General features: G+C 40.2%; 1 protein-coding gene across 7 annotated transcripts in view; it reads right to left on the bottom strand.

The window, feature by feature from the left end:
* Positions 1-31: 31 nt before the first annotated feature.
* The window catches only part of LOC135097324 (uncharacterized), a 32974-nt gene continuing 12401 nt past the window's right edge, over positions 32-20604 (bottom strand). For 5 of the 7 annotated variants that reach the window (XM_063999111.1, XM_063999113.1, XM_063999114.1 and 2 more), the window contains 9 exons: positions 20309-20479; positions 13171-13276; positions 10842-11232; positions 2967-3076; positions 2649-2797; positions 2119-2316; positions 1287-1535; positions 421-581; positions 32-168 (listed from right to left, as the gene is read on the bottom strand). In XM_063999111.1, the coding sequence (XP_063855181.1) occupies positions 165-168; positions 421-581; positions 1287-1535; positions 2119-2316; positions 2649-2762 (726 nt within the window). In that variant the 5' untranslated portion in view covers positions 2763-2797; positions 2967-3076; positions 10842-11232; positions 13171-13276; positions 20309-20479 and the 3' untranslated portion in view covers positions 32-164. Of the gene's footprint in view, positions 169-420; positions 582-1286; positions 1536-2118; positions 2317-2648; positions 2798-2966; positions 3077-10841; positions 11233-11650; positions 12574-13170; positions 13277-20308; positions 20480-20604 lie in introns of those variants that run through there. The other 2 variants (XM_063999117.1, XM_063999116.1) reach the window with 2 other exon arrangements.

The raw sequence follows: 20604 nt of genomic DNA, 5'->3' as shown, positions 1-20604 counted from the left end.
GGATGGCTTGGCATACTCAGTCACTGCCAGGCTTTCCTTGATCTTCTCTGCCACCTCCTTCTCCTGCTGCTTGTAGAACAGCTTGGCATCCAGAATGACAACACTGCCTTCCTCCTCTGTGGCCTTTGGAGGGGCTTCCTTGGGTGGTGGCTCAATGGGGTCACTCACCTGAGGAAGAGAGGTGGGTATTGGAGGAACACACTACCTCTGTTAATGGTTCAGCTGATGACAAAGTGCAGGAGGACATGATTCAAGGCAGTAAAGGGGCAGAGAACAGTGTTATTTTACCAAAAGGAGTTACAGGAGTGAGAGATGACTCAAGGCAGTAAAGAGACAGAGTAGTGTTTGCCTTAAGAGGAAGCATTGGAGGAAGAGACAACATAAGATCACAAAGGAACAAAGAGCAGAGGTTCACTTTACCAAGAGAGAGAGGCACAGTTGCTGCATGATCCATCCTGGAATCTATTGACGGCCTTCTCAAGACTCTGCACCAGCTTCTTGTAGGGAATCACCTCCCCACCAATTGCTCCCTCCTCCTCCTCACCATTCAGGCTTGTAGTGTGAGCGCTGGCCACTTCAGCCTAAGTAAATTTAAGTTGTATTCTTAAACATTTTGTTCTCTTTAGTAATTATTTTCAGATATAATGAATAGTAAGAATCTCATAGGCAACTTTCCCATTCATTTGGCAGTCCTTGTTAAACTACCACTATCTATCTATCTATATACCAGGCTGGCAATCTCACACAGGATGGCCCACACAAAGCACCACACACTCCTGCACACATCACTCACACTCTTAGCTCCATTGGCTCTTAGTGTAATGGGACAGTCTTGTGGACCACCCTGCTACATCCCAAGAGCTTAGGCACACCACAGCTGTCCACATACTTCCACAGCAAAGCCTCACAGCATAAACTGGTTTGATCCTGCCCTTTCATGGTGAAATCATTCCCTATCACAAGTGTCATAAAAATTACCTTGAAAACTCAGATAAATTCCATTAGATCTCCAATTAGTTGAAACTCCCAAACATTTGAGAATAAGTCTTGCATGTTGAGCTCCTACTAGTAAGGGAGACCAGGCAGCCCAGACAGCCACACCAAACACAGCCACACCCAACATAGCCACAAACAACATGGTCACACATAACACAGACCAACACTGCCATGCACAACACACAGATCCAACAAAGCCAGACTCAACACAGCCACACTGAACACAGCTGCACCCACCACAGTCAGACTCAACACAGACCAGACCCAACATGCATCCTCACTGTGCCCACCTCCAGCCTTCCCTGCTGTCTCTTGGAGAGCTCCTGCATAACACTGATGACCCTGATGTTGTCTGGGGATACCTCAAACAGGCTGGCCAGATTCAACACCACGTTCTGCTCATAAAACTCATCTTCCTTCACCATGAGGCCACTGGTGAGGGTGATCATGGGTGTGGTCTTGATGTCAAGGATGTGGCCTTCGCACAGCACCACATGGACCAACTTAGCACTGCGCTGGAAGAAGCTGGTCCCCATTGCCTGCAGGGGAGGGTCTGGGTGAGCTGGAGAGGTGGCGACAGAGACAGGCATGGCATAATAGTGTTTCCCTTGCCTAAAACTATCAGGGAGAGCTATGACAAAACTGACAGGGAGAGACATGACAAGACTGACAGGGAGGCCTGACAAAACTGACATGGAGACATGACAAGACTGAGAGGGAGGCATGACAAAACTGACAGGGAGGCACAACAAAACTGACATGGGGACATGACAAAATTGAGAAAGGCATAACAAAACTGACAGTGAGAGGCATGACAAAACTAAACAGATAGGGAGGCATGACAAAACTGACAGGGAGAGGCAAGGCTGAGTGGTTGTTCTGTTACCAGCAGGAAGAGACAAGGCAGAGCAGTTGGTCCTTTGCCCCAAACTGACTGGGCAAAGTACAGAGCTCCAGTGCCTCAAACAACACAAAACACACAGCCATTCCTTATATTCCCTACACAACACAACACACAGTCATTCCTTACATTCCCAACATAATGCAACACAACACACAACCATCCCTTACATTCCAAACACAACACGACACAACACAACACAGCACACAGCCATCCCTTACATTGTCCAACATGGGAAGGAAAGCCTGAGGATGGGTGGGGTTCTCAGGCAACAGCTTGTAGCCGGCTGCAGAGGTGTTGAGGTTGGCTGGGGGAACAAAGACACCATCCACATAGGTGTCATAACGCTGAGGCTTTGGGAAGATGAGCAGGACAACGGCCTCAGAGGATGGACTGTGTGGCAGGTGCAGACGCAGCACCTGAAGATGTGATGTGAGTGGAGGGTCAGTGTGGTGAGGTCAGGTTAGAGATGCAGCTCCTGAAATAATAATTGATTGGGTTAAGTTAGATTAGGTTGGCTTAGTGTTGGGTGAGATTGTGCTAGGTTGTGAGGTTAGGCTGGGTTAAATGATGTTAGGTTATGCGTCAAAAAGATTGGTGTAAATTGCCTGCTGTTTATCTTCAATTACAATTATTATTATACCACTGAAAATTACTACAACTACTATTACCATAGCTACAATCACTGTCTACTGTTACTACTACCACCATTACAACCACTACAACACCATTACAAGCACCACAGCAGTACCTGAAGGGGCATGCTGGTCATGGCCATCTCATATGTCATCCCTGATGCCACAACGGAGAAGAAGGTTGAGATTTGCTCCTGATACATGTAGCCAGCACACCAGCCTCTGTCCATCTGTCCATTGAGGAGGTCCACGTACCCACTAGGGCCTGGAGGAGGAGGAGGAGGAGGAGGAGGAGGAGGAGGAGAAGGCATTAGTAACACTCACAAAAAATCCCATGTGGAATTGACAATCTGGTAAATAGATTTATAAGGACAAGATAAAAAAAAAAAGTGGCTTGTGTTGGCAATGAGGGTGATGGGGGAGAGGCGCCGCACCTCAGTGTCTGTGTCCATGCTCTCAATGATCATGAGGCGGTGATGCAGTGAGAGGCACTTCCATGCCTGCCATGATGGAACCACAACAAAGGAAGCATCATGGACAATGCCTGTGGGATGAGACAAAAGGAGAGTACAGGGAGTGGTAAGGGATCTCAAACAACAACAGGTCTTTAATTTTTTAACTGCCTGATTTGGGTGCAGTGTGTGTGTGTGTGTGTGTGTGTGTGTGTGTGTGTGTGTGTGTGTGTGTGTGTGTGTGCACAAGTGTGTGTTGCAGAGCTGTGTGTATATCTGACACACACACACACACACACACACACACACACACACACACACACACACACACACACACACACACACAAAGTTTGCAATGTAGGTACAAGCAGAAGAGGTAATTAGTGGGTCTTGGAGGTTGTCTGGAGATGAAGAATATAAAAATGTATGGATAAACAGGGATATGGATGAGATTGAAAGGTTGAAGCAAAAGGAGCTGATAAATGAGGCTAAACAAAAAGACAAACAACAAAAAGAGAAGTTTTTCTGAAGAGTAAGAGACATGAGAATAAAGAAATGGTACATCAAACAGTATGTTATACTAATGTAAATGGATTAATGTCAACAAAGATGGAATTAAATGAGTTATTAAACAGAACCGCACCGGATGTTGCTGTATTATGTGAGACAAAATGGAAAAATGAATGGGGAACTCCTGACACTGGTAAATATGATTTATGGATGAAAAACAGAAGTGACAAGGGAGGAGGGGGGAGTGATCATTCTGATTAAAAAGTGTGTTGAAGTGGAGAGGGTAATAAAAAGTGAAGACAAGTCTGAAATTCTACAAGTGATGATTAGAAGTGGAAAAGAAAGGATAATGAATTATGTAGGAGTGTATGTGCCACCTGTGACCAATGCTTGGCAAAAAGAAGAACACGAAGAGACGTTGGTAGATGTGTTAAAAGGTCTTGAAAAGATAGTGATGGAAAGTAGTGATATAGTTATTGTTGGTGATTTTAATTGTAAGGAGATAAAGTGGGAAACACTGACAACTAATAGAAGTGAGACCTCATGGAGTAATAGACTGTTAACCTGAACAGTGGAAAACTTGATGACTCAGTGGGTAGACTGTGATATAAGATTTAGTGGAAGAGATAAACCATCAAGACTTGATTTAGTGTTTACCAAGGACATGGAAATTATTGAAACAATACACTGTGATAGCCCTCTAGGTAAAAGTGACCACATGTTGATGGAATTTAATTTGAAAAATGAAAATGTAATCACTGATGAAAATTATAAGGTAAGAAGATTTAAATATAGTAAAGATGATTTTGAAAAATTAAGAAAGTAGTTTGTTGCCATGGGCTGGAAAGACTTTGAAGATGTAGATGTTCCAGAAAATGAGATGAATTTATAAGGAAATATAATTCTGCTGTGGAGAAATTTGTACCTAAAGGAGGAGTGAGATGTAGAAAGGGTAAAGAATGGTTCAATACATAATGCAAAGAAACTACAAATTGTAAATCAAATGGTTGGAATAGATGGAAGAAGAGGAAAACTGAGAGCAGATGGGAGGAATATATTGATGCTAGAAACAAGTACATTGAGATAATAAGAATGGAGAGAAGAAACTATAAAAGAGATATAAAAGATAAGTGTATAAATGAAACCAAACAGGACATGGTGGAGGTTATGAACAATAGTTTCAGATTGTTATTTACTGTGGAAGGGGAGTTTGATGCTGGAAGGGATAAGTTGGTGAGATATATACTGAGTGCAGTCCCAGTCAGTTATGAGGAAATACTTAAAATGATGGAAGAACTTGAAGTAATTAAAGCATCTGATCCAGATGGAGTACCAAACAAGATATTGAAGGAATGTACAGAACAACTGCCTGATAAAATTCAGTCTAGTGGTGACATCACTATCACAGGGAAGAGAACCAAAAGACTGGAAAAGAACAAATATTACACCAACATACAAAAGAGGAAATAAGGAAAATACACTAAAATATAGACCAGTGTCCTTGAATAGTGTTTTTTTTTTTTTATGTAGGAGGGACACTGGCCAAGGGCAACGAAAATCCAATAAAAAAAAAAAAAAAGCCCACCGAGATGCCAGTCCCAGAAAAGTAAAAAAAATTGAAGGATAAGTGTCTTGAAACCTCCCTCTTGAAGGAATTCAATTCATAGGAAGGTGGAAATACAGAAGCAGACAGGGAGTTCCAGAGTTTACCAAAGAAAGGGATCAATAATTGAGTATACTGGTTAACTCTTGCATTAGAGAGGTGGACAGAATAGGGGTGAGAGAAAGAAGAGTCTTGTGCAGCAAGGCTATGGGAGGAGGGGAGGCATGCAGTTAGCAAGATCAGAAAAGCAGTTAGCATGAAAATAGCGGTAGAAGACAGCTAGAGATGCAACATTGCGGCGATGAGAAAGGCTGAAGACAGTCAGTTAGAGGAGAGGAGTTGATGAGACGAAAACTTTTTTATTCCACCCTGTCTAGAAGAGCGGCATGAGTGGAACCTCCCCAGACATGTGAAGCATTCTCCATACATGGACGGATAAGGCCCTTGTACAGAGTTAGCAGCTGGGGGGATGAGAAAAACTGGCAGAGACATCTCAGAACACCTAACTTCATAGAAGCTGTTTTAGCTAGAGATGAGATGTGAAGTTTCCAGTTCAGATTATAAGTAAAGGACAGACCAAGGATGTTCAGTGTAGAAGAGGGGGACAGTTGAGTGTCACTGAAGAAGAGGGGATAGTTGTCTGGAAGATTGTGTCGAGTTGATAGATGGAGGAATTGAGTTATTGAGGCATTGAACAATACCAAGTTTGCTCTGCCCCAATCAGAAATTTTAGAAAGATCAGAAGTCAGGCGTTCTGTGGCTTCCCTGCATGAAATGTTTACCTCCTGAAGGGTTGGACGTCTATAAAAAGACATGGAAAAGTGCAGGGTGGTATCATCAGCGTAGGAGTGGATAGGGTAGGAAATTTGATTTACAAGGTCATTGATGAATAATAAAAAGAGAGTGGGTGACAGGACAGAACCCTGAGGAACACCACTGTTAATAGATTTAGGAGAAGAACAGTGACCGTCTACCACAGCAGCAATAGAACGGTCAGAAAGGAAACTTGAGAGAAAGATAGAAGCCATAGGGGGGTAATTTGGAAATCAAGACTTTGTGCCAGACTCTATCAGGAGCTTTTGATATGTCCAAGGCAACAACAAAAGTTTCACCAAAATCTCTAAAAGAGGATGACCAAGACTCAGTAAGGAAAGCCAGAGGATCACCAGTAGAGCGGCTTTGACGGAACCCATACTGGCAATCAGATAGAAGTTTGTGAAGTGACAGATGTTTAAGTATCTTCCTGTTGAGGATAGATTAAAAAACTTTAGATAGGCAGGAAATTAAAGCAATAGGACAGTAGTTTGAGGGATTAGAACAGTCGCCCTTTTTAGGAACAGGCTGAATGTAGGCAAACTTTCAGCAAGAAGGAAAAGTAGATGTTGACAGACAGTGCTGAAAGAGTTTGACTAGGCAAGGTGCAAGCGCGGAGGCACAGTTTCGGAGAACAATAGGAGGGACCCCATCAGGTCCATAAGCCTTTCAAGGGTTTAGGCCAGCAAGGGCATGGAAAACATCATTGTGAAGAATTTTAATAGGTAGCATGAAGTAGTTAGAGGGTGGAGGAGAGGGAGGAACAAGCCCAGAATCGTTCAAGGTAGAGTTTTTAGCAAAGGTTTGAGCAAAGAGTTCAGCTTTAGAAATAGATGTGATGGTAGTGGTGCTATCTGGTTGAAATAAAGGAGGGAAAGAAGAAGAAGAAGCAAAGTTATTGAAGATATTTTTGGCTAGATGCCAGGAGATATTTTTGGCTAGATGTCAGAGAGTCATGAGGGTAGTTAGATCTTGAAAAATTTTGACACTTTCTATTAATGAAGGAGTTTTTGACTAGATGGAGAACAGATTTGGCATGGTTCCGGACAGAAATATAAAGTGCATGAGATTCTGGTGATGGAAGGCTAAGTACCTTTTGTGGGCCACCTCTCTATCATGTATAGCACGAGAACAAGCTGTGTTCAACCAAGGTTTGGAAGGTTTAGTCCGAGAAAAAGAGAGAGGAATGAATGTATGCCTCCATGCCAGACACTATCACCTCTGTTATGCATTCAGCGCACAAAGACGGGTCTCTGACACAGAAGCAGTAGTCATTCCAAGGAAAATCAGCAAAATACCTCCTCAGGTCCCCCCAACTAGCAGAGGCAAAATGCCAGAGGCACCTTTGCTTAGGGGGATGCTGAGGAGGGATTGGAGTGATAGGACAAGATACAGATATGAGACTGTGATCGGAGGAGCTCAATGGAATAGAGAGGGTGACAGCATAAACAGAAGGATTAGAGGTCAGGAAGAAGTCAAGAATGTTGGGCATATCTCCAAGACGGTCAGAAATACAAGTAGGGTGTTGCACCAATTGCTCTAGGTCGTAGAGCATAGCAAAGTTGAAGGCTAATTCACCAGGATGGTCAGTGAAGGGAGAGGAAAGCCAAAGCTGGTGGTGAACACTGAAGTCTCCAAGAATGGAGATCTCTGCAAAAAGGGAAGAGTGTCAGAATGTGCTCCACTTTGGAAGTTAAGTAGTCAAAGAATTTCTTATAATCAGAGGAGTTAGGTGAGAGATATACAGCACAGATAAATTTAGTTTGAGAGTGACTCTGTAGTCGTAGCCAGATAGTGGAAAACTCGGAAGATTCAAGAGCATGGACATGAGAGCAGGTTAAATTGTTGCGCACATAAATGCAACATCCAGCTTTGGATTGAAAATGAGGATAGAGAAAGTAGGAGGGAACAGAAAAAGGGCTACTGTCAGTTGCCTCAGGCACCTGAGTATCAGTGAGGAAAAGAAGATGATGTTTAGAAGAGGAGAGGTGGTGTTCTACAGACTGAAAATTAGATCTTAGATCACAAATGTTGCAGAAGTAAATGAAGAAAAAATTGAGGGGGTGTCAAGATACTTAGGGGCGTCATCAGCAGAGCAGTCCAACCAGGGGACATTTGTGGTCCCCTCCCCAGATGAGGACTCCAAAGCTGGTGTAGGAGTTGCCATGAATTTTGAAATTTTGAGTGAAGGTTGTGTGTGTTATTAGGTGCTTGTAGTTTTGTGTGGAGGAAGAGAGTTGTCTTTATAGGGCAGGCTGTGACTGCCCCCTTGTGTTGTGAGACACAAAAGGAAAAGTTCAGTGAGATCACAGGTAGGTTTAATGATAAGTTCACAGTACCCCCTGATCCAGTGCTTTAGACCTCACTGGGAGTAATTATTGTTTTAGCAGGTGTCTACTGCCTCCTCCTGAAGGAAAATTATGTGAAAGAACAATAAAGGAAAGATGGATGGAACACCTGGAAAAAGATGAAGTTTTAGTAAATTGTCAATTTGGATTTAAAAGGGGAAGATCATGCTCCATAAACTTACTGTCCTTTCATTCAAGGATAGTTAATATTGTGCAGGAGAGAGACGGATGGGCGGATGGTGTCTACTTAGACTTGAAGAAAGCAAAGTACATCCCAAAGATTGCTAAGGAAGATTAAAAAATTATGGAAAATTTGGAGGAAGACAGCTGGAGTGAATGGAGGATTATCTGGATGATAGAGAGATGAGAACTGTAATACAAGAACAGAATTCATCTTGGCTAAAAGTAACTAGTGGTGTCCCACAGGGGTCAGATTTAGGACCGATAAAGTTTGTAATATATGTGAACGACATAAATGAAGAAACAGATAGTTATATGAACTTATTTGCAGATGATGCTAAACTGATGAGAAGGATAGATAATGTAAATGACTGTATGGTACTGCAAGATGATGTAAATAAGATAAATAGATGGAGTAAATCTTGGCAAATGGAATTCCATTTCAGTAAATGCAAAGTAATGGAGTTTGGTAAGAGTAAGAAAAGAATACAATATTATTATGATATGGATGGTGTGAAGTTAAAGAAGTCAAAAGAGGAAGTAGATTTGGGAGTAACAGTTACTGAAAATTTGACACATTGATAAAATTACTGGAGACAGTGAAATTGTTAAAAAGAATAAGAATGGCACTCATAATTGGAAGAAAAAATGATAAAAAGTTGTTGATTTCCATGATAAGACTAAGATTGGAATATGCAGCAGTGGTGTGGTCTCATCATACAAAGAGGAATATTATAAAATTAGAAAAAGCATAAAGAGCAGTCACTAAGATGGTTTCAGAGTTGAGTAAATTGACCTATGAAGAGAGATTAAGAATGTTGGAAATTCCTACCCTTGAAAATAGGAGAGAGAGAGGAGATTTAATAAACATCTATAGAATGATAAATGGTATGGAAAATGTGAAGAAAGAAGGTTTTTATAAATTTAGACACAGAGAGTACAAGGGGTCACAGCAAGAAGTTGAAGAAAGTTAACTGTAGAAGAGACATTAAGAAGTATAGTTTTCCTCACTGAAATGAGAACAAATGGAATGAACTCAGTGAAGACGTTGTCAATGCCGAAACTGTCAGTGCTTTTAAAACCAAACTGATAGATATAGAGACGCTGTACTATGAGATTACTCCCCTCCCGTACACCACAACTAGATACACACAACTAGGTAAATATACACACACACACACACACATGGAAGTGAGAGAGAGAGAGAGAGAGAGAGAGAGAGAGAGAGAGAGAGAGAGAGAGAGAGAGAGAGAGAGAGAGAGAGAGAGAGAGAGAGAGAGAGAGAGAGAGAGAGAGAGAGAGAGAGAGAGAGAGAGAGAGAGAGAGAGAGAGAGAGAGAGAGAGAGAGAGAGAGAGAGAGAGAGAGAGAGAGAGAGAGAGAGAGAGAGAGAGAGAGAGAGAGAGAGAGAGAGAGAGAGAGAGAGTGTGGGCTCGCTCACTCTGAGTTGCCAAACATCATTTCAAGACATATGGGTGCAAAATACAGGCTGCCAAGATTAAAAAGAGCCTTCATATCATATGATGTAAGTCACAGTTACATGCTGTTCATCATATGATAAATGTTGCAGTTTATGGGTTAAGGACATTAACCTAACATAACCAGACCTAAACCTTAATAGAAAAAATAAAGAGTCCAAGGTGTGGTTTGCAGACCTCCTCTTCCTCATCCTCAAAGGGTACTGGTGCCATCGATTGTTCAGCACTCAACTAATTTTGGCAAAACACTGTGCAATCTTAAGAATTGTATGCCTTGCTTATGGAACTGCATGATAAAATCCAAGTATTTAAATTTGTGTGCACTGCACTCAGGTGACTGGCTGAAAATAAATGATGCATTGCCTGGAAGTAAGTGACATTTAACGACATTCTAATGTCATTAAAAGTACAGTTCTCATTTGCTGAACAAAAGAGATGCAAGAGAGCATGCATCATTACATACTGGAAACAAACATACGAACACATGCATCACACTATATCTCTCCAAGTAAACCCTGTCAGCATGGACTTACAATTTGTGACGCAGTGTACGATGGATCACGTCACTAATGTAACCGTGAGTGACCCTAAAACAACCCTCACAGCCATATTGTACAGTATGTATTCATCACCAATATCCACATAATTTAGCTGCTTCATGAGGAGCTGCTATAGCTAAGATTATTCAATGTCACTATCTCTTTTTGAAAAAGCATAATATTTTGAGCAGTAAAAAAATTTATCTCAGTCTGAAAAATTATCATGATCAACATGTTTACCAAGAAGTGGCCCCAAAAAACAGGTATACACTGTCACTCTATTGCAGTGTCTTGCATTGGCTAATGATCATAGGGGCCTTCCTGGGGAGGGAGTGGGAAGATGGCTAATGTGGGAAAGGAAGAGGTAAAAGAGAGGGCTGAGACTCACCTGCGCTGATGTTGCTTGGTCAACTTCACATAAGGGTCATTTAGCTGTCTCGTCAACCAGTCCTGTGAGCTTTTACTTTTTCCTCTCAGATTTTTAGGCACAGTCTTGTAAGCAGCACATGATGTACAAGAGTAACAGCTGCCCTGTACAGTGGCAGTGTGTCTTGAAGCCATCACTCCCACTACCCTGTTGTGTTCTTGTTCTTGTTGGGGATTTGAGGGGCTGTGCAGGCTGTGGTGCCACAACCTCTAGAGGCCTGGAGGTGCTGGCAGCAGGCAAGTTATCCAGTTATATTCTGGTGAGCTGCTGGAGGAAGACCCTGGTATGGTTAAGTGTCTTGAAGGCCAAGCTGGGGTCTTGGAAACCACCCAAGAGGTCTGCTAGTGATGGCCTGTGGATGTGGAGTAATAACACTGAGTGGAGAAGAGCAGTGTGGTGGGAGAGGTGGTGAGAAGGACTGGGTGGGAACTGGCTCCAGAATGCATGTTGCAAATGTTTAAAATATGTATGCAATCATTAACATTATTTTGGAAGTCTTGCAAATGATATCTACGAATGAGCAAAATATTATTTTTGATGACATAAAACGCACCTTTTTTCTCCCCCAAAAATGTCTCAGAAAATGAGCCTGCATCTTATAAGACAAAGGTTCAGCTTTGGGACAGTGGCCAGTGGTAAGTCTGTGGCAACAGTGGCCCTTCGATCAAATCCCAAACATCTTCACATACATAAACAAAGTGATGATCAATTCTATACCACAAAAACAATTCTTTTTTACAAGATAACAATGCATAACAGGTCATACTTACTAGTAATTCACATAAAATAACACCAGTCAGGAAGAAATTAGGTGATGACTCTTACATTTCATGTACCAAAACAAACTTGCAGTTGGTTGCAAACCAAACCTGGTGACAATTGCAGGATTCACTGCGTTTCTTAGTATGATGCCATTATTCCTTGAGGTAAGACACACCTCCATACAACTGGAATTGTACCTATCTTTTAAGATTCTTACCTTGCATACATGTTCAACAAAACTTGAAGCTAATGAGAAACTATTGCATTCTTAAAAATAGCTTACTACCTAACAAAATAAAAGATTTTATAAGTGAAGAGAGTGTCATGAAGTAGGGCGACTCATGGTGATGGTTTGTACTGAATATTTCAAATAAAAATACATTGTAGAGAATAAGGTGAATCTGTTTTCACACATCCTTATGCTTTGAAAATGTACTAAAATATACAACTAGGATCATTTGTAGAATGATGATAAAAAAATGTGATGTACAAACTTTATTACAATCTGGCCTCTGACAATGTCACTGTCTATGCCACATTTGTTTACATCTCACAGCAGGATTAGTCTAAGTACTAGTGTTGGTAGGTCCTAGCAAATATTAAGGTTTTTTAAATGTAAAATATTGAGATCTAATAAGGATCTGAATACATATAAGAGGGCTTCAAATGTCAGGTGAAACCCTCCACTTCATATTCAGAGCTTAAACCTGTTTACTTACCTTTTTTTTTTTTTTTTTATGCCTGCCCAAACTGAGGTGCGTCTTATTGAGTCCATGTGTCTTATAAGCCATTAATTATGGTATAATGAAATACGAATAAGTGTCTGCATCCAGCATTTGAAGAAGCTGCATAAACAATATGAAAATATTTCATTCATGCTGGCTAATATTAGGCACTGATTTAGTGTTGTCATAAGCTCAATAGTTTTTTGTACTCCGATTGGTATATATATATATATATATATATATATATATATATATATATATATATATATATATATATATATATATATATATATATATATATATATATATATATATATATATATATATATATTTATTTATGCAAGCCCAGTGACACATCATAAAGAGTTAAGACTGCTAAACAGAGAGGGAAACCTGTGACCATAGTCCTCATGAGTAAATAAAAAAAACTTATGTCCATAGATATGCAAAATAAATTGTTTGCTGATTGTACTACATGTAGCCCTTCATCTCTCAAATTATAATGCAATATTTTTCAGGCACCAAAGATTTTTCAAGGGGAGTGCATTAATGATGCATATATCGAGTTTGTCTAAATCTGAAATGTTTGAGGTGCATTTATCACATTTAAACCTAGTCCATTTCACATAAACCAATGGCAATCAAGAGGAATAGAGAAGCTCCAGTGGGGAATTATATGAAACAGACATTTTCTGATGTTGCTGTATCATATGCTTAATTGCCATACTTTTAAACCTTCTGCCAATGCTGGTGATCACCTGGCCAAACTGCACCAGACAATCAAGATAGTGGGAAGTCCTTACTTTAAAAAAAATCCAAAGTTCACCAAGGTTGTCAATCAGCGGGGTGGGCAAGCATGAGTGGTCACCAATGCTTACATCTCATATTCCTGCCCAACTCAGCACATCACTGACAGAAAAAAATGTATGAGAAACAAATTTGTTTACATCTGCTGCAGTCACCATGGCAACCAGCAAAGAAGTGACGGTTTGTTGGGCTACTCCTTTATCATTTTTTGATAAGGAAATCCTCATTAACATGGTAAAAGAGCATATTAATGTAATAAATAACAAGAACACAAAGTTTTATACAGTAAACAATAAGGCAATGGAGTGGCTAAGAAGTTTTGTGACGAGTGGGCATCACAAGACTCACCAGCACATGAGGAAAATGTGAAAAAACATCAGAAATGGATGTGAAACATTGTTTGACATTGTTTATGATGTTATATAATGCATGGTAATATGAACTGGGTGACATTGATGTCTGTGTGTGTGTGTGTGTGTGTGTGTGTGTGTGTGTGTGTGTGTGTGTGTGTGTGTGTGTGTGTGTGTGTGTGTGTGTGTGTGTGTGTGTGTGTGTGTGTATTTACCTAGTTGTATTGTACAGGGCACGAGCCAAAGTTCATTTCGTCCTGTCTCCATAACCATGCTTATTCAGTTTCTCTTTAAACATGTGTACACCGTTTGCCAAAACCACTTCTTTCTTCGAATCATTCCAGATTTCAAGAGTTCGATACGGGAAACTATTTCTTGATGTAGCTCAAACATCCACTCTATTTTATTCTCAAACAGATGAGAAACACTGTTTATGAAGTTGTATAATGTATGACGTGAATAGGGTGATGTTGGTATCTGTGTGTGTGTGTGTGTGTGTGTGTGTGTGTGTGTGTGTGTGTGTGTGTGTGTGTGTGTGTGTGTGTGTGTGTGTGTGTGTGTGTGTGTGTGTGCATTGTACAGGGCACAAGCCAAAGTTTATTTTGTCCTGTCTCCATAACCATATTTATCCAGTTTCTCTTTAAACATGTGTACACTGTTTGCCACAACCACCTCTTCCTTCAAATCATTCCAGATTTCAATAGTTTGATACAGGAAGCTGCATTTCTTGGTGCCGCTCAAACATCCACTCTTCTTTATTTTCTTCCCATGTCCCCTCACCCATCTCTCTCCCTCCTCCATCTGTGATAGCAAGTCAATTCTGTCTATTCTTCCTATATTGTTTACTAATTTGTACATTGTTATCAGGTCTCCTCTTATTCTTCTCTCTTGTAGCGTTGGTAATCCCATCTCTTCAAGTCTTTCTTCATAGCTTAAGTCTTTCAGTTCTGGTACCATCTTTGTTGCTATCCTCTGTATTCTTTCCAGTTTCTGTATATCTTTTTTTCCTATTTGGACCCCAAACTAACGCTGCGTGCTCCAATTTAGGTTATATCATTCTTGTTATAATTTTCTTCATTATTTCTCTATCTAAATAGTTAAATGCCACCCTAATGTCTGTTAAAAGGCTGTATGTAGAGCCAAATATTATGTTTATGTGCCTTCTTTTTCTTCATGAATTTTTTGTTATTATTTCTCTTTCCATTTTGTAATTCAATGAAGATATCTTTTTACTTTTTCCTATTTCCAACACATGGCATTTTCTGGCATTGAATTCTAGTTTCCATCTTTGGCTCTATGTATGTATCTTGTCAATATCCTTTTGTAACTCCTTGCAGTCATTTTCATCCCTTACTATTTTCATTATTTTTGCATCATCAGCAAAAAGGTTTATATAACTATTTAGATCCTCTGTCATATCATTTACATACGAGTATATTTGAAACATAATAGGTGCCAACACAGATCCTTGTGGTACCCCACTTGTCACTTTGCGCCAACGTGAATTAGCGTCTCTGATTACTGTTCTCAATTCCCTCCCTTGTCAATAATCTTCTATCTCAACATTGCTCCCTTTAGCCCTCCTTCATTCTCTGACTTCCACATAAGACTTTTGTGTGGAACTTTATCAAATGCTTTTTTAGAGATCCAGGTGTACTGCACAAACCCATCCATCCCTCTCTTGCACTCCATCTATTACTCTTGTACAGAAGCTCAGTAGATTTGTGACACAGGATATCCCTTTCCTGAATCCAAATTGCTTTTCTGTAATTATCTTTTCATCTTCTAAATACTGCACCCATCTGTCTTTAATCACTATTTCACAAAGCTTGCTTACAATACTTGTTAGTGACACTAGTCTGTAATTCAATGGTTCCATTTAACTTCCCTGTTTGTATATTGGGACTTTGTTAGCTCTTTTCCATTCCCTTGGTACTTTTTCTTCTCTCAACAAGTTGTTAATTATATCCCATATGGGTTTTTCCATTTGTTCTCTGCATTCTTTTAATATCCATCCATTTACTTGATCTGGTCCCACAGCTTTTCTAACATCCAGCTCTTCAGCAGTTTCTTGATTTGTTGTCTCTTTACTTGTATTTCCTGTATTCCCTCATTCTGTGATACCACTTTCAGTGCCACAAAATCAGTTTCCTTTGTAAATGTGGACTGAAAACTCTCATTCATTAGTTCACTCATCTCCTCAGTAGTTTCATAAGTTCTTCCTTCTCTTCTTAACTTGTTTATGTCATCCCTATGTTTCATTTTCCTGTTTATGTATCTGTAGAAGAGTTCTGGGCTCTTCCTTGCATTTTCTTATTATCTCACTTTCAAAATTTCTTTCTTCTTCTTTTCTTATTATACCATATTCATTCCTTGCCTTTCTGTATTCTTCCCTAGTATTTGTGTTCAGTTGTCTCATCATTTCCTCCAAGCCCTGTCCTTTTTTCTTTTTGCTTCTACTCACCTGCCATTATACCATTCATGCTTCCCAATTTACACTTTATAACTTGGCACAAACTGTTGCACCCCCTCTCTATACTTACTCAAAAATATCTAATTTTTCTTGCACTACTTTACTTTTAAATAGTTCTTCCCAGTTAATTTTTCCATAAAATTTATTAAGTTCTGCAAAGTTTGCCTTAGAATAGTTGTCTCCCATTTCAAAATTGTTCATTCCTGTGCAACAATTTTCCTCCTGTGGCATTACTTCTATTGTCACATGATCACTTCTTCCCAGTGGACTCAGACAATGTATACTTGATCTACTTTCTGGGATTTTTTGTAAACACTAAGTCCAACTGTGATGGTTCTTCTTCTTTGTATCTTGTAAGTTCGTTCACCCACTGTCTCATTGTATTCACCATCATGGTAAGCATGGTATGCTGGTGATATCACCCTGCACTTTTTCACGTCTTTTCGTAGACGTCCAACCCTTCAGGAAGTAAACAGTTCATGCAGGGAAGCCACACAACGTCTGACTTCTGATCTCTCAAAAATTTCTGATTGGAGTAAAGCAAACTTGGTATTGTTCAATGCCTCAAAAACTCAATTCCTCCATCTATCAACTCAACACAACCTTCCAGACAACTATCCCCTCTTCTTCAATGACACTCAACTGTCCCCCTCTTCTACACTGAACATCTTTACTTGTATTCTGAACTGGAAACTTCACATCTCATCTCTAGCTAAAACATCTTCTATGAAGTTAGGTGTTCTGAGACATCTCTGTTATTTTTTCTCACCCTTCCAGTTACTAACTCTGTACAGGAGCCTTATCTGTCTATGTATGGAGTATGATTCACATGTCTGGGGGATTCCACTCATACCAGTCTTCTAGACAGGATGGAATCAAAAGCTTTTCATCTCATCAACTCTCTTCTGTCTTCAGCCTCTTTCTCATTGCTGCAATGTTGCATCTCTAGCTGTCTTCTACCACTATTTTCATGCTAACTGCTCTTCTGATCTTGCTAACTGCATGTCTCCCCTCCTCCCATGGCCTCACTGCACAAGACTTGTTTCTCTCATCCCTGTTCTGTCCACCTCTCTAATGAAAGAGTTAACCAGTATTCTCAGTCAGTCACTCATCCCTTTCTCTGGTAAACTCTGGAACTCCCTGCCTGCTTCTGTATTTCCACCTTCCTATGATTTGAACTCTTTCAAGAGGGAGGTTTCAAGACACATATCCTTCAATTCTTGACTACTACTTCTGAGCTAATCCGGGTCTGGTATCACAGTGAGCTTTTTTTTTTTATTGGATTTTTGTTTCCCTTTGCCAGTGTCCCTCCTACATAAAAAAATAAATAAGTAAATATATATGAAAAATAAGTTTACTCCATGACCCAACATTTTCTTTCACTTCCATCTTCTGCCAGTTCATTCCTTTAGTGTTGAAGCTGCCTACTAAAAGCACTTTGTTACTTTTCCTTATCATTTCCTGTGCTATTTCTTGTTTTTAGTTGTATAGTTTTATATCTATCAGTTTCCCATGCATTAGTTTTTGGTGGTATGTACATCACAGTAACTTTCCTTTTTTTCATTTCATTTGATCTTAATCACAACACTCAAAGTTTCTGCCATTCCATCGCCATATTCCACTTCCTCAACAACAATATCCTCTTTCACCAATATCATTGTTGCTCTTCCTCCCTTTCCTTTTCTGTCTCTCCTCCATGCACTACAACCTTCCTTTGCAAATTCCAACTTTATTTCCTCTTAGTATGATTTAAATTAAACAAACCACATCTGGTTTATTGTTCTTTAGGTAGTCTTTTTAAGTTCCATCTGGCTCAACACCAAACCATCTACATTAGTATACATAATCTTTAAACTTCTGCTTGGTGTGGCATCTTTGTGGCACCATTTCCTCACTTTCATGTCCACAACTTTCCAAGCAAATCTCCTCGCTCGTTCTTGTGTTCTCTCCTCATTTTTTGACTGGGCCTCTACTCTACTACTTTCCTCTACTTTACTCTTTCAGTTTACTTCTCTCTCCTTTATTCATATTTATTCATTCCTTCTACTTTTGCCAATTTTCTTGTTCTTTGCAAGACATATTTCACTGCTGTTTGTGCCATGAATCTTATTTTCATTGGTCTTGTTCCATTTTCACTGTATTTTCCAATCCTGTAAACCTCTTCAATTTGTTCAACTATCTCCTCTCCTTCCTCCGCCACTTCTGCTATAATTTCCTTAGTCTTTTTTGCCTCTTCTTTCTCTCTAGCTATTTTCATTAGTAAGTTCTTCTCCTTGACCCCAAATACCACCACAAACATCTTTCTCTGTACGATGTCTCTCACAAGATTACTTTTTTTCCTTTATTATTTTAATCAATTGCTTTTCCATGTCCTTATTGTGTTCCTGTTGCTGTTGCCTTATGATCTTATCTATATTCACCTTTTGTTGTTGTTCTCTCTCTTCTTTCCAACTTTTGACTTCTGCTGTCACTGACTCTTTCACTTTCCCAACCTTAATCTCTCTCTCTCTCTCTCTCTCTCTCTCTCTCTCTCTCTCTCTCTCTCTCTCTCTCTCTCTCTCTCTCTCTTGTAAAGCTTTCTTTAACTCCTTGTTCTCTTCCTTGAGTTTCTTGATTTCTTTGTAGTACTTTTTGTTTAAGTTCACTATTATTGTCACCTCTTCTCTCAGTTCTTTGTTTTCTTTTTCTCTTTCCATCTTCCTCTTCTTCATCTCTATTATATCACTGGATATCTTTTTACATTGCCACCACCCACCTCTCTCTCTCTTCCTTCCATGTCTTTATTATTGCTACTAAATTATGATTTTATCATATTTTCACATTTTCTTCAATTTTCCATATTTGTTTATTTGTATAAGCTACACTGAGGTCTTCCTTGAAACCCTCAAAAATATTTGCTGTGTCCGCCACCATCTTCCTTCTTGGTATCACTGACAAGACAATGTTTACCCATACACTACTCTCCCATTCACCTTTTTGCTCACTTCCCAATTTACACTTCACTTCCCCTGCACTCACACATCACACAATTCCCTATTATAGAGACAGGACTCAAGCTCAGCCCCCTGTACAACCAAAACTTAGGTAACTCCTTAGAGCTGCTGTGGATGTGTCCAATTAGCTGGGCAGCACAGTGTGTGTGTGTGTGTGTGTGTGTGTGTGTGTGTGTGTGTGTGTGTGTGTGTGTGTGTGTGTGTGTGTGTGTGTGTGTGTGTGTGTGTGTGTGTGTGTGTGTGTGTGTGTGTGTGTGTGTGTGTGTGTACTAACAATACAGGGTGTACCATGAATTAAGGTACATACCTTAGGATATGATAGTTCAACTAATCCTAAGTCAAAAATACTCTATACACACACATGCTGTTTGCTTTATTTTGTGAGAAATTAACCTGTAAGTTGTGTATTGTGGGAGCGGCTTCCCTGGGATCAGTCTCCTGATGATGGATAGGTGGTGGAGGCCCACAGGAATAGCCAGCAAGATCCCTTCACCTAACACCAATGGATTTCTTTCCTTTGGGGACTCATGAAATCCTTGGTATACAAGAACAAATCACGTTACAGAGAGGAGTTGATTCACAGCATTGAGGAAGCTGCAGAGCAGATAAGGAATGACAGGAGCAAAAAGATGCACTTTGGCTATCACTTGATTGACAAGGCTTGCCATTTAAATGTCAAGATCACAACTGTCAAAGGGGATGACATTTGCAGTGAACTGCCATGTGTGTTTTAAAAAGTAGCACTGAATAACCACTGTATTGTTGTGTTACCTGCACATTTTCTTCACTGGCACATACAAAAATTTAATCTGTTATTTGCTATTTCCTGTAAGGATTTGACTGCATACAATGTACACAAAAATTTATCACTTAATGCTACGCAGCACCACGCGAGTACGTAGCGAGCCAAGGAGGGGAGGAAGGAGGCGGAGGCACACCCAGGCAAGCAGCTCCCGCAACTCACAACTTAGCTACACATTAATTTTTCACAAAATAAAACAAAACACAGCATATGTGTATAGAGTATTTTCAACTTAGAATTACTTGAACTATCATACCTAAAGTGTGTACCTAAACTTGCACGACACCCTGTGAAAACTAAGAAAAACACAACAATCTACTGCTAAAACACAGGGCATTACAAGCTTAATTCCTATACAGTTATTTCCAGTAGTCAGGATAAAGTCAGGTTACACTGGTTTAGGTAACATAAGGTAAGACTAGATTCACATGCATACACATGCAGGCACACTATACTCGTATGTACACACCAGCATATGTGAGGAACTGGTACAGCCTGTCCTGGGAGTCCACGTACCTTCCTATCTTGGTCACTTCAGACGCGCCTCTTCCGGTAACGCAGACAGTGACATTCATGGGGCCGACCAGCTTAGCCTTGGAGCGACAAGTAACCTTCTCCCTTGTCAGTGTGTCACAGAGCTCCAGGTTGTCGTCCACTATATCACAGGGGACGCCTCCAACAAAGGCCCTGTTATGAGAGTTAAGGATGTGAGGTAAGGCTACAGCTTGAAATGTGCATTCCCCAATATCCCAGTGCCTTTTCTTTATCAACAGGCTCTAATAGTGTTTGGAGCTCCCCTGATTGGAGTGGTA

This window comes from Scylla paramamosain, unplaced genomic scaffold (genome assembly GCF_035594125.1).
Source record: "Scylla paramamosain isolate STU-SP2022 unplaced genomic scaffold, ASM3559412v1 Contig17, whole genome shotgun sequence".
In the NCBI taxonomy this organism is placed as follows: domain Eukaryota; kingdom Metazoa; phylum Arthropoda; class Malacostraca; order Decapoda; family Portunidae; genus Scylla; species Scylla paramamosain.
Note: the sequence above shows the minus strand (reverse complement) of the source record. Positions and strands in the feature narration are given on the sequence as shown.